The sequence below is a fragment of the Mercenaria mercenaria genome, unplaced genomic scaffold (genome assembly GCF_021730395.1).
Source record: "Mercenaria mercenaria strain notata unplaced genomic scaffold, MADL_Memer_1 contig_2193, whole genome shotgun sequence".
In the NCBI taxonomy this organism is placed as follows: Eukaryota; Metazoa; Mollusca; class Bivalvia; order Venerida; family Veneridae; genus Mercenaria; species Mercenaria mercenaria.
In genome coordinates this window covers 1-13,128 of record NW_026460235.1, presented here as the reverse complement: position 1 = coordinate 13,128, position 13,128 = coordinate 1, and the positions used below count along the sequence as shown (strand labels likewise).

Genomic DNA, 13,128 nt, shown 5'->3' with positions numbered 1-13,128 from the left:
GTGCCATAGGTACAAACAAGTAGTTCCATGCCGTACATTTATTTAACCATCAAAATATAATTATTTTGCCATGACGGTATTTTCAGCTGTCGAACATCAAAATTTTAATGTATTTTCAGTCAGTGTATTATATATATCTGCTGTTTTTTTCTGACTGCAGTAAAATATCAATGCGCGGAAACTAGGTCACCGAACAAAGGCCGAAGATATAAATAGATTTACTGGCTAATATATTTACAACTATTTTGGATTCTGACTAATACATTAACGGTTATAGCAGCTTAGCATCGCGAGACACGGGAAAGTTGTAAATACATACTTTTGAGTTGTAAATATTTGTGAACGAGTATTATATGTTCGATTTTATATATGTTTTGTTTAGGTTTTTCAAGTCTTAATCATTCATTCCGTCAGTAGTGTTTAAATACAAATGTACATGTATTTTATCAAAATGTTGATACAGTAATGAAATGATGGTGCTAGGAACATTACACGTTATTATTAAATCAAAGGTTTACTTTGAACACCATGTTACACTTTACTACTCAGTTGGATAGACAGCAGTCGGAATATTGGCGGGTAGGCGCTATGTCTGACCAATATAAAAATATGACTCACACTTTTTTTCCTACAATTAGGCATAGTGTTATGTGTGTAAGATATGATTAAAAATCCCCTCAGTCAGTACCTAATCATTCATATGTGTTAAACACATCAAAAACAACAAGTGTCAAGTAAAAGACGGAGTATCAACAGTGACGGATAGACAGTTTGATACCTGATCGATATTAGACCTAGACATGATTATCGGTCCAACTTAAAAGCAGTGAGCACAACTATAATGGTCTGACATTATTTTACGATATCTATCCTATATAAAAGAGATATTGGTCCAATGATGGTTAGATACTGACTGGATAAGATATCACTTTTATAAAGTACTGAAACGTTTTCAAACGATACAGAAATTATTTCAGGGGCTACATCTTCCACTGGCTTTACAGACCTTCATTTCAGAAGTCTGTGTAGAAATGTTGTTTTATTTTTTGAAAAATATATTACGCACTAGTAAATTAAACAATAATTTGTTTCTATATGCTTATAAGCATTAAGTTCAGTAAAACGGTCAGAAGAATTCATGGATGCAATTACTCCCCTAACCTCCTTAACACCATTTGCATAATAAAGGGGAGTTTACTCTAGGTGATTTTTCCCCAGGTTTAGTTATCTCCCCTACCCCTTTGATGCCATTTGCAAAATAAAGGGGAGGTTACTCTGAAATCTTTTTTTCCACCTTCAGTTATCTCCCATACCCCCTTGACGCCATATGCAAGATATAGGGGAGGTTACTCTGACTGAATATTTTCATCTTGAGTTATCTCCGCTGCCCCCTTGACGCCATCTGCAAATTAAAGGGGAGGTTACTCTGACTGAATTCTTTTCCCATCTTGAGTTATCCCCCCTACCCCTCTTGACGCCATTTGCAATATCACGGGGAGGTTACTTAAACTCTAAGAACAATACTGTTGATGGTATAGTTCCATAGATTGGCTTGGAATTATAAGTTACACAATGAACACGATGTTATAATTTAATGGTATAAAAAGCCATTATTTGATTATCTTTGTTTATCACCCAGTTTCAGAAAAAAAAACATTATATTTGATAACAAAACTTGACAATAATTACACTGAAAACAATTCATTTAAAGCTTTACAGTGGCTAACTGAAATATAACAAGATTATATTTACAATTTCCACTGTTTCAAACAGTTTCCACTGTTACAGAACTATACTTGATTGCAAAAGAATATGAATGATATATAATCAGAAATTCTTTCCAAAATATACATCCAATAAAGATATAGAAGTAAATAAATACCTAAAAAACGTAATGAATTTGCACTCAAATGTATTCAAATGTAAAAGACATCTAAATATTTAGAAGAGCTAAATTTTTTTCTAAACATTAGCATTGTAAATTTGTAATGTCATGCTCTACGTGTATGCCATTATGAGGGTAAGACTGGTATAATGTGGTAGAAACCATTGAAAAACAATGCAATAAAAAGGAAAATTTTAGGTCAAATATCTTTCACTTGTGAACACAGATTCTAAATTTTCACTCATGGCTGTGCCACTCTTGAAAAAAAAAAAAAATTGCATCTCTTGTTCACTCAATGAATGTATTTATTATAAACCTGCGGCTGAAAGAAACAAATATCCATACCCCAGTATATAAATAAATCCAAAATATACAAAATGTAGATAAGAACTAGGAAAAAGTTATAACATAAAAAAAAGTTTAGAAAAAAATGGAAAAACATAACATCTTTTCTTTCAAATAAATGGACACGCAATATTTATGTTTGAATGCACTGTGCCTTCTCAGATACTACATGTGCAACTAAGACAAAGAGAAAGTATTACCGACAAAGTTACCACTCAGATTAGAAACATCCTAATCCACGCAACAACAAAGACAAGGATATTGTTATCCCATTTATAACAACTTCCGTATCAATACTTGGGATACCCTACACTCAGTAGTATACAAGTTTGCTGAGTGCAATATGTACTGTACCATGAATTACTTACACTGGTATTTTACAATAATACTATATAAGTATCTCGCAAAGTTAGTACATGTATTTAAAGACCATGTACATGAAAAATATAAAATGCGTTTTAATCTGTTGTTGAGTTTTTGTCATTACGATCATTCCTGTTAATGTACCGTAAAGTTTTGTAGACTTAGGTCTGAAACGATTAGTGGAATGTACTACGGTACAGACCAAAATGTTGTTACAATTTTTCAGGACTGGTGCTGATTTTAGGCACTTAGCTGCAAGAATTTGTCTGTATAATTCTATTAAAAAGGAGATTTCAGGCTTTAGAATATAGATTTTCAGGCTTTTGATTTTTGAATGAATCCCAGGCATGTATATTACAAAATGCAGAAAGGGACATTAACGCAGAAATTATGGGCCCTTCAAAAATTTCTTCCTTTCCATGTGACCTAATGTGTAAGTTTGAAGAAATTTCATTATGTAAGGAATCAGGGGTTAGTATAAAGAAAACAAATGACCTTTACTTAAAAGTAATAATCCCTTCTAAAAATCCTTCCTTTTATGACGTCTGCTCATCACTGGCATTAATCAGCAAAAGTCTAAAACCAATATCATTTTATATACAAGGCGTATTATCACACAATATTTTCCAGACAGACTGATGGAGAATCTTTAAACACACTTTTATTATTTTTACATAAAAAATCTGAAATTTGAACAACATCTGTACTAAGTCTTCAAAATTACTAAAATGTGACTGCACATACACGTACATGTATATTCATAACTTTTCATCTGTCTAATGTTTGTTTTGTATAACTAAGGAGTCAGACTGCTCTATACCCATATGCAGACGTAAGTAATTACATAGTCCTCTTTCTACAATCCACAAAGAAACTTTGACACATAGCTGATTTGGAGGTATTCCTCAATAACAGTATCACAGATCATAACAAGAGGACCATGATGGTCCTGAATCGCTCACCTCTTCCCACATGACCCAGTTTTGAGTATGACGTCGTTTTTTCTATTATTTGACATAGTGACCTAGTTTTTGAGCTCATGTGACCCAGTTTTGAATTTGACCTAGATATTATCAAGATAAAAATTCTGACCAATTTTCAAGAAGATCCATTGAAAAATATGGCCTCTAGAGAGGTCACAAGGTTTTTCTATTATTTGACCTAGTTTTCGAAGGTACGTGACCCTGTTTTGAATTTTACCTAGATATCATCAAGGTGAACATTCTCACTAATTTTCATGAAGATCTCATGAAAAATATGGCCTCTAAAGAGGTCACAAGGTTTTTCTATTTTTATACCTATTGGCCTAGTTTTTGACTGCACGTGACCCAGTTTCGAAACTGACCTAGATATCATCAAGGTGAACATTCAGATCAATTTTCATGAAGATCCATTGAAAAATATGGCCTCTAGAGAGGTCAAAAGATTTTAATAATTTTAGACCTACTGACCTAGTTTTTGACCGCAGTTGACCCAGTTTCAAACTTGACCTAGATATCATCAAGATGAACATTCAGACCAACTTTCATACAGATCCCATGAAAAGTATGGCCTCTAGAGAGGTCACAAGGTTTTTGTATTATTTGACCTACTGACCTAGTTTTTTAAGGCACGTGACCCAGTTTCAAATTTGATCTAGATATCATCAAGGTGAACATTCTGACCAATTTTTATGGAGATCCATTCACAAGTATGGCCTCTAGAGAGGTCACAAGGTTTTTCTATTTTTAGACCTACTGACCTAGTTTTTGACCGCACATGACCCTGTTTCGAACTTGACCTAGATATCATCAAGATGAACATTCAGACCAACTTTCATACAGATCCCATGAAAAATATGGCCTTTAGAGAGGTCACAAGGTTTTTCTATTATTTGACCTACTGACCTAGTTTTTGATGGCACGTGACCCACTTTCGAAACTGACCTAGATATCATCAAGATGAACATTCAGACCAACTTTCATACAGATCCCGTGAAAAATATGGCCTCTAGAGAGGTCACAAGGTTTTTCTATTATCTGACCTACTGACCTAGTTTTTGAAGGCACGTGACCCAGTTTCGAACTTGACCTAGATATCATCAAGGTGAACATTCTGACCAATTTTCATGAAGATCTCATGAAATATATGGCCTCTAGAGAGGTCACAAGGTTTTTCTATTTATAGACCTACTGACCTAGTTTTTGACCGCACGTGACCCAGTTTAAAAAACTTACCTAGATATCATCAAGATGAACATTCAGACCAACTTTCATACAGATCCCATGAAAAATGTGGCCTTTAGAGAGGTCACAAGGTTTTTCTATTATCTGACCTACTGACCTAGTTTTTGATGGCACGTGACCCGGTTTCGAACTTGACCTAGATATCATCAAGATGAACGTTCTGACTAATTTTCATTAAGATCTTTTGAACTATATGGCCTCTAGAGAGGTCACAAGGTTTTTCTATTTTTAGACCTACTGACCTAGTTTTTGAAGGCACGTGACCCAGTTTCGAACTTGACCTAGATATCATCAAGGTGAACATTCTGACCAATTTTCATGAAGATCTTGTGAAATATATGGCCTCTAGAGAGGTCACAAGGTTTTTCTATTTTTAGACCTACTGACCTAGTTTTTGAAGGCACGTGACCCAGTTTCGAACTTGACCTAGATATCATCAAGATAAACATTCTGACCAACTTTCATAAAGATCCCATGAAAAATGTGACCTCTAGAGTGGTCACAAGCAAAAGTTTACGGACGGACGGACGGACGACGGACACTGCGCGATCACAAAAGCTCACCTTGTCACTTTGTGACAGGTGAGCTAAAAAAACAATGGAATAACAAGACTAGTCTAAATTGTTCAGTATTTTTTCTCACTCCCTGAGGCACCAGCACCAGGGGGAGGTGGTTTTTGTGGTGGCGTTTTGCTTTTGTCTGACAAATCCTCTAAAACTGCCTTCCCAGTGTCCTTTGCAGCTCTCTTGGCAATGGCCTTGACCCCAAGGTGGTTAGCATTGTACGCTGTCATACCAATGTTACCCGTAGCATATAAAGCATTTCCTGTTGCCTGACCAACTTCGGTTCCGTACCTTGGAAAAAAATTATGTTGAATCACATAAATAAACGTTAAAATCTGCAAGTTTCAAGCAACAAACTAAGTGTTAGTAAACATTTTTGATCTCAAAAAGCTGCTGAACAGAGAAAAAGAAAGTGAGGATAAAATCATATGATTGTGTTCATGGGGCAGTTGTGTCCCCATAGTTGTAGCCTGCAATTAATTGTATCCAAGAAATTAATTAGTTTTTCTTTACACAAAATTTGCATATGCAAATCACTCTACAGTATAACAAAGTGACACACATGATTATATTTGGGAAACATCTTGCCACCTCGGCATAAAAAGTGGTTAACTGTTTCTTAATGTCACAGGTATCTCTAACTGCACCCATGATAAACAAGAGCACCGCCTATGGGTGCCATTGTTCGTCTGCAAGTGCTGGACAGTATGTATGAGTTACAGTTCAGAATTTTTAAGTACAAAAACAGCCATAATTCTGACAAAATGCATACCAGAGCTATAGTTCTTGGCCTACACAGTCATCTAATGATGATAAACAAGTGTGCAAAGTTTCAAAGCTGTAACTCTTACAGGTTTTGAGAAAAGGTGAACTTAAACAAAACTTTTAACCAATGCCGACGCCAGCGATCAAGTGATAGATTTTTATTTAAATATCAGACAAGCTAAAAATAGTCCTAATGTTATTGAAGCCTCAGTTTCTTCTAATTAATTTTCAAGTATAACACTCATATAAAATGTCTAAACATATAACTTACTTATGGCTGACTATCTCTACAGTCTCATCAGCCAGATTCTTTCCTAAAACCTTTGCTGCCTGTTCCAAACTCATGTAAACTGTTCCAAATCCTAAAATAGTAATAACGTACTGTTTAACTGAACCTAATATCATGCTGAACTAAGTTTAGTGGTTCTTAGTGTAACACAGCATAACAGCACTTTACTTACAAAACTAACTGCAAGTTTGAACCTTGTTTACTTTAACAATTGTTCAGGTACTTCTCAGCAGTTTAACCACACTTTCCACAAATTTTGTCATTCATCATGAAGATATTTTTCTGTTTTTGACACAAGAGCTATTATACCCACCCTTTAAACCTGAAGCTGCTACTTCCAACACACTGTCCAACTTTGATTTTCCATCACTTTCTGTCTGTTTCATGGATTTTGGTATTAACTTTTCCCCCTGCTTACGTATATGTGGTGCTGCTTCCTTGGCTAGAGCCATTGTAGCTTGACCAAGTTTAGATACTGAAAAGAAATATCCTTAAAATAGTACTTTTTGCATATTCTGCAAGGTAATTTATCATTCTTTATCAGTCTGAATGTTAAAGCTCCATTTATGAAGGAAACTGCCAATGAATAAGTAATTAAAAATCTGGTTTAGATACACCTAAGACCTAACCCTTATCATGCTGGACATGATTGGTTCTGCCTTTGCGACCAGTGTAGATCATGATCTGCCTGCACATCCATGCAGTCTGATCATGATCTGCACAGTTCGCCATTCAGTCAGTATCTTTTTGGTATGCACCCCTTTAAACAATTAATAGAACTGTCCAAATTGAAAGATGGACAAGTTCATTATAGAAAATTAGCACAGTAAGGGTTATATTATGAGTGAGCACCTGCCAACAGTTTAAACTTTCATCTACATGTATTTTACACCAGGAGAAACTTGAACACATAATTGAGCCGCGCCATGAGAAAACCAACATAGTGGCTTTGCGACCAGCATGGATCCAGACCAGTCTGGTCAGTATCCATGCTGTTCGCTTTTAAAGCCTATTGGAATTGGAGAAACTGTCAGCGAACAGCATGGATCTGCACAGTCTGGTCAGGATCCATGCTGTTTGCTTTTAAAGCCTATTGGAATTGGAGAAACTGTCAGCGAACAGCATGGATCCTGACCAGACTGCGCGAATACGCAGGCTGGTCTGGATCCTTGCTGGTCGCAAACCCACTATGTTGGTTTCCTCATGGCGTGGCTCATATTAACAATGCCCAACAAACACTTCATGGAACTTCAACTTCTACTAAGTCCCAGGTATGGGACTGTGGAAGCCTTGATCAATTTACGATCTTACTCAAAACTGCTGTCAGGGTTAGAAGTCCGACAACTCCCTTTACACCACTGATCCCATAGATTGAGTTGTAAAAGAAATGTCTATCTATATAAGAAGAAACAGTTTTTTGGGAGGAAAATTTCAGACTATGTCCATGTGCAAAATACTGTTTTAAACATTTATGAATAGAACCATACATATCAAGCTGTCAGAACATCAGTGAATATTTACCAATATAAGAGCTGACTTGAACTGCAACATGAGATCCTTTCCTTGCATACTGGATCCCTTTTTGTACTTTTGGATCAACATGTTTTGGTTGTTCCTCCGGTTTCAGCCTCGATCTCAGTTTCGTTGAACCATGCTTAAGTAGCTCCCCAGCTTTCTCCGCCCCCTTGCCTACACCCCAGGAAATGTATTCTGCAGCTGAAATGAAAGAAGTCTTTTTATTTTTTCTGACCATTTCTTTGGCAAGTTTTATAATATTGGTATATGGCATAACAGGACATTAAGACTTACTTGAACTGTCAGACCACTGCTACTGTGGTTGTTGTGGAGGAATTTCATATTCCTCCTCTGTGCAACAAATAAAATTACTAATTCTTGTTCTGCTTTTTGCACAGCTTAAGACTGGAAAAAAGCAAACACAGTTCTGACTACACTTTTGGGCAGTATGGAATACACATAACTCATCACTAAGTCAGCACATATATTTCTATTGTTACAACTATAAAGGAGCTTAACAATTCTCAGCCCAAGTAGAAATTGGTATATATCTGCAGCATAATCATGTCATGACTTCCTCGTGTTTTCATTACATACGACAAGTGCAGTTTTGTTTAGTCTTGAATGTGAAGAATGTTTGAAGCTTATCCAAATCAGTCCAGTCATTTTTCTGGGGTGGACATGAATCAAGTTGAGTCAGCTTTTAAACACATGCATTTTCCACTTTTTTTTTCAAGACATTTTTATCTGTCTCTACTCTGACGTGTTGTTCCCTACTTTTATTATTTCCCAGTTCTTGTCTCTACAAAAGATAAAATTTCCTGACAAAACAAATGCATTTTTTTTCTATTTATCAAGTTCTGAAGTCCCACAAAACACACAACATACCTATAATCAAGCCTTTTGATATTTTTGTACTGGTAGTGCTTGTCTCCCCTTCTTCTCCCTCCCGTCTTACTTCTTCACTGACCTCTGATGTTTCCATAGGTGCACTTGGTATTTCCCCTTGCTGCTGTAACACTGTCAGTGAGTTCAGGAATTCCTCAAATAGTTCACGATCTGCAGGCGCTAAAGTATCTGGAACCATGAGGCCTACTGCCGAACCTGTAACAGTAACATTTTGAATATTTATGACTGAGAAATCATTAGGCCTAAAAATTTTTTTTTGTTTCTGGTATCCTGACCTACCCTAAACTTTTGGCCTAACCCTTGATGTTTTTATGGCCTTGGAGAATTTTTTTCCCAACCTTTTAACAAAAAGCTGCAAAACTGCACTTTTTATGCTTTTAAACATGGTCAGTAATGTTAGAAATCAACTTACTGATGCTCTTAAGGCATAACAACCTTATTTATACTCATTTTTTGACACAAAAAAATAGTTTACGAAAAGTCTCACTTAATAAAAAAAAAAAAAAAAAAAAAAAAAAAAAAAATTAACAACCTACCTACCCTAATTTGTTTGAGCATGTTACTGGAAATGAGCTAATCTAATTTGTTTGAGCATGTTACTTTTTTAAACCTAACTGACTAATCATTAATATTCCTATTGGACCAATTTTCATGGACTTCTTGGTTGTATCAATCAATCCAGGAAATATAATCCCAATGTACAAGTAAAATCATTTTATCTTCAAAGAAATCTAAGAATTTATGTCAACACCAAAATAGTCCTTTTGGTAAAAAGACTGAAATCTCTTGCAAACGAAATGAAGTGATTTTACAGTATACGCAAAAGACATGTTTAGTCTATGCTTATGCTTAAGTTTGATTCTGATGAAAGCTTAATGCTTATTTGAACCACTCTCGAGTCTGCTTCCTGGAAAAACCGGTAATGGTGTCATATGAGATAACAAAATGACAATGAATAGGACACATTAAAGTAAGAAGGCAGAAGAAATGAATCAGAATACAAATTAAAGTAGAAGTGAAGGAAATGAAACTGGCTTTGATGTACTTGTATATCAAGATTTTTTAAAGAAGAAATTGCTCCCTCCCACTGATTTATTAATGAATAACAGTATTTTTCTTGGATTATTCTGAGTTATAGTAACTCATTTATCTGCTTGTATCAACAGTTTCAATCTGACGTTCATTATCAAATACATCAATAAATAATTTAACCCTTACCCTGCTAATTTTCTGTAATGAACTTGTCTATCTTTCAATTTGGATAGTACCATTAACTGTAAAAAAGGTGCTTACCATAAAGATACTGACTGAATGGCAAACAGTGCAGATCTTGATCAGACTGCACATCCATGCAGTCTGATCATGATCTACACTGGTCGCAAAGGCAGAATGAATTGTGTCCAGCATGGTGAGGGTTAAGTGTAGCTACAAAATAATACTCAATAATTTTGATTTAAACCTACCATACCGGTATTTATTTTACATTATTCATATATAAGGATCTCACAGCTTATGTCAACTATGCACAACGGCTGCTACCTGGACTTTTATACAAGTTCTTGCATATTGGAGAGAATTTGCAGAGATGGCAGTGAAATTCACATCTCATAAGATTTGATCCCACAATCTCTGGTACAGGTAGCATGCAGAGGTTCATCTGTACACTCATTAGAGTAATTAACATATGAGCCATGCCATGAGAAAACCAATAAAATGGCTTTGCGACCAGCATAGATCCAGACCAGCCTGCGCATACGTGCAGGATCCATGCTGTTCGCTAACAGTTTCTCTAATAGCAATAGGATTTGAAAGCGAACAGCATGGATCCTGACCAGACTGCGCGGATGCACAGGCTGGTCTGGATCCATGCTGGTCGCAAATCCAAAATGTTGGTTTTCTCATGGCGTGGCTCATATATTTTGCAAACTATAATAAATCATTTCAAGTGAAGTTATAATGACTGTATAATAAAAATATTTACCTGGAGTTGGTGACGAAACATCAGGAAAGAGGTAGGCACCATAGTTTGACTGTAAAGCAGGTGATGCCCCTGGCTGTAGGGGGTATAGCCAATCACCTACTTGAAGGAAAGCTGTTGGCCTTGTTGAGTTTGAAGCCCCTTCTTCCTGCTCTATAAACTTGAATATTTTAAGACTAGAGGGATAGGATGGAGCGCTAACATAGCCTTCTGGAGTGATAAAAAAAATCTGAACACCATCTGGAATGCAGAATATCTCTGCAGCATTAGCAGTTAAACTGTTACTGTCCACAGAATCTTCCCTCATAATACTGTCACCTAACTCCACAAACTGGTCATCCTGGGGAGTTCTTGTTGCATCCTCGTAACTTGGAGGTTCTTCAACATTCATAGCCTGTGGTGCTGATGGAGTACACTGAGTAGCTATTTCAGATGCCCTTAAAGTCTGTAGTCTATATTCTATTTGTAATTTTGTCTTATTAAGTTTCTGTTGTATTGTCTTAGCTTTATTTTTGTCATCTTCGGTTCCATTTAGTTGTTCACAGTTAACTGCTAACACTTTAGTAACAGATTGTAAACCACTCTGATAAAATGCTCTTGCATCATCCATCCTTCCTTGTTCATCCGCTGACAGACCTGATTCTATCAGTTTAATCGCATCATCATGGCACTGCTGGACATCACTTAAGCTTCTAATTCCCATAACTGCACTTGGGGGTGGTGGTCTGCTGGGCTGTGACCTTGGTGACCTTGACCTTTCACCTCTTGACCTTCCACCTGGAGGTCGAACTTGTACTGGTGCTTCCATAACTTTCTTCTATATCTGCAAAATTGACAGTTTTTCATTATTTGAAATACTCAATGTGACTTATGCTAAGTACAGGTACTTAGTATTTAAGTTAACTAAACTATAGACATTACTGAGTTTTCCTCTAATGACAAGTATCACCAAATTTCTAAATGTCAGACATAGAAGATAACCTGTAACATTCATGTACATGCATGTTCAAAAGTTAATCCTTACCCTGCTAAATTTCTATAATGAACTTGTCCATCTTTCAATTTGGACAGTACCATTAACTGTTAAAAGGAGCGCTTTATACCAAAAAGATATTGACCGAATGGCAAACAGTGCAGATCTCATGCAGGCTGTTGTGTTTAGCACTTGGGATTTTTCTAGACCTCTAAAAAGGGCAGAGCTGCTAAAACGGGGCAGGGTGCATTTTGCAAGTTATGCACCTGTGTCTACAAAAATCTTAAGGTAGATTTCCATGGTTTTTGGCTATAAATGTCTATATTGTAAGTTACCACATTGTATGTTGTGCAATACAATCTTTATTTAAGTTTATGCATAACTTAACATTTTATGGTATTTCTAATCAAGAAAACTTGCAAGACAAACATAATGAATCATAATGAAACATAACATCAGACAAAGTTCTTCAATTGACTGCTTTAAGAAAAAGTTGAAAACGCATTTCTTCAGAGACTACTTTGCATTATTCTAAGTTTTGACTGAGGTTTAAAACAGTGATGCTAGTGACAGTGATAGAAATTTTCAATGTTTGTCTGTGATAATTATATGTTAGTAATATTTCAAAATATAGTATTATCATTAACTTTAAATTAATAATTGCTATTTTAATTCGTTTTAATTAATCTTATTTGAAATATTTTATATTTAATATTTTATTTCAACTTGTATTGTACAACGCCACTGAATATGTTTTAAATGTAGAAATAGGCGTTTAAGCAAATTAACCAGTTTCAGTTTCAGTTTCAATGAATGCAAACATAAACAAACAGTATGTACATGTATTTATTAACGATAAGCATGTTATGTAGAAAAACAGGAATAATGTTTTTTCATTCAAATTCATTGCAAGTTTCTAGCGCAAATCTGAATATATTTTAATAAATATCATAAAGATTTTCGCCATTTCGGTAAAGGGAAACTACTCTCCGCGTTAACTGTTTATGCTAAAATCTAAGACTGCCGTTACGTTCTGTAAAAGATCAATTGAAACAAAATTAATTTCATATAAATTTAATAGAAATTTGATGAAAGAAATATAAAAAAATCATAGATAATATGATAAAAATTAAAGATCTAGTATTATCTTTGAACGAGATCACACTGTGAACAACACAACTGACACGAGAGGAGTCATGCTAATTGCCGATAATTACTGGCCATTTATCGGCATTTGATAAACTGTAGACTTTGTTCTAAAATATTTTTTTTTCTCCCTTGATATTCTGATTTCCAGTAATTGTTGTTTGTTATGATT

General features: G+C 35.4%; 1 protein-coding gene across 1 annotated transcript; it reads right to left on the bottom strand.

The window, feature by feature from the left end:
• Positions 1–1,575: 1,575 nt before the first annotated feature.
• LOC128552241 (spartin-like) lies at positions 1,576–11,682 on the bottom strand. Its single transcript, XM_053533272.1, has 6 exons — positions 10,841–11,682; positions 8,839–9,054; positions 7,957–8,151; positions 6,749–6,910; positions 6,418–6,508; positions 1,576–5,672 (listed from the first exon to the last, which is right to left on the bottom strand). The coding sequence occupies exons 1-6, from the start codon at positions 11,643–11,645 to the stop codon at positions 5,444–5,446; spliced, it is 1,698 nt and encodes a 565-aa protein (XP_053389247.1). The 5' UTR covers positions 11,646–11,682; the 3' UTR covers positions 1,576–5,443.
• Positions 11,683–13,128: the final 1,446 nt, after the last annotated feature.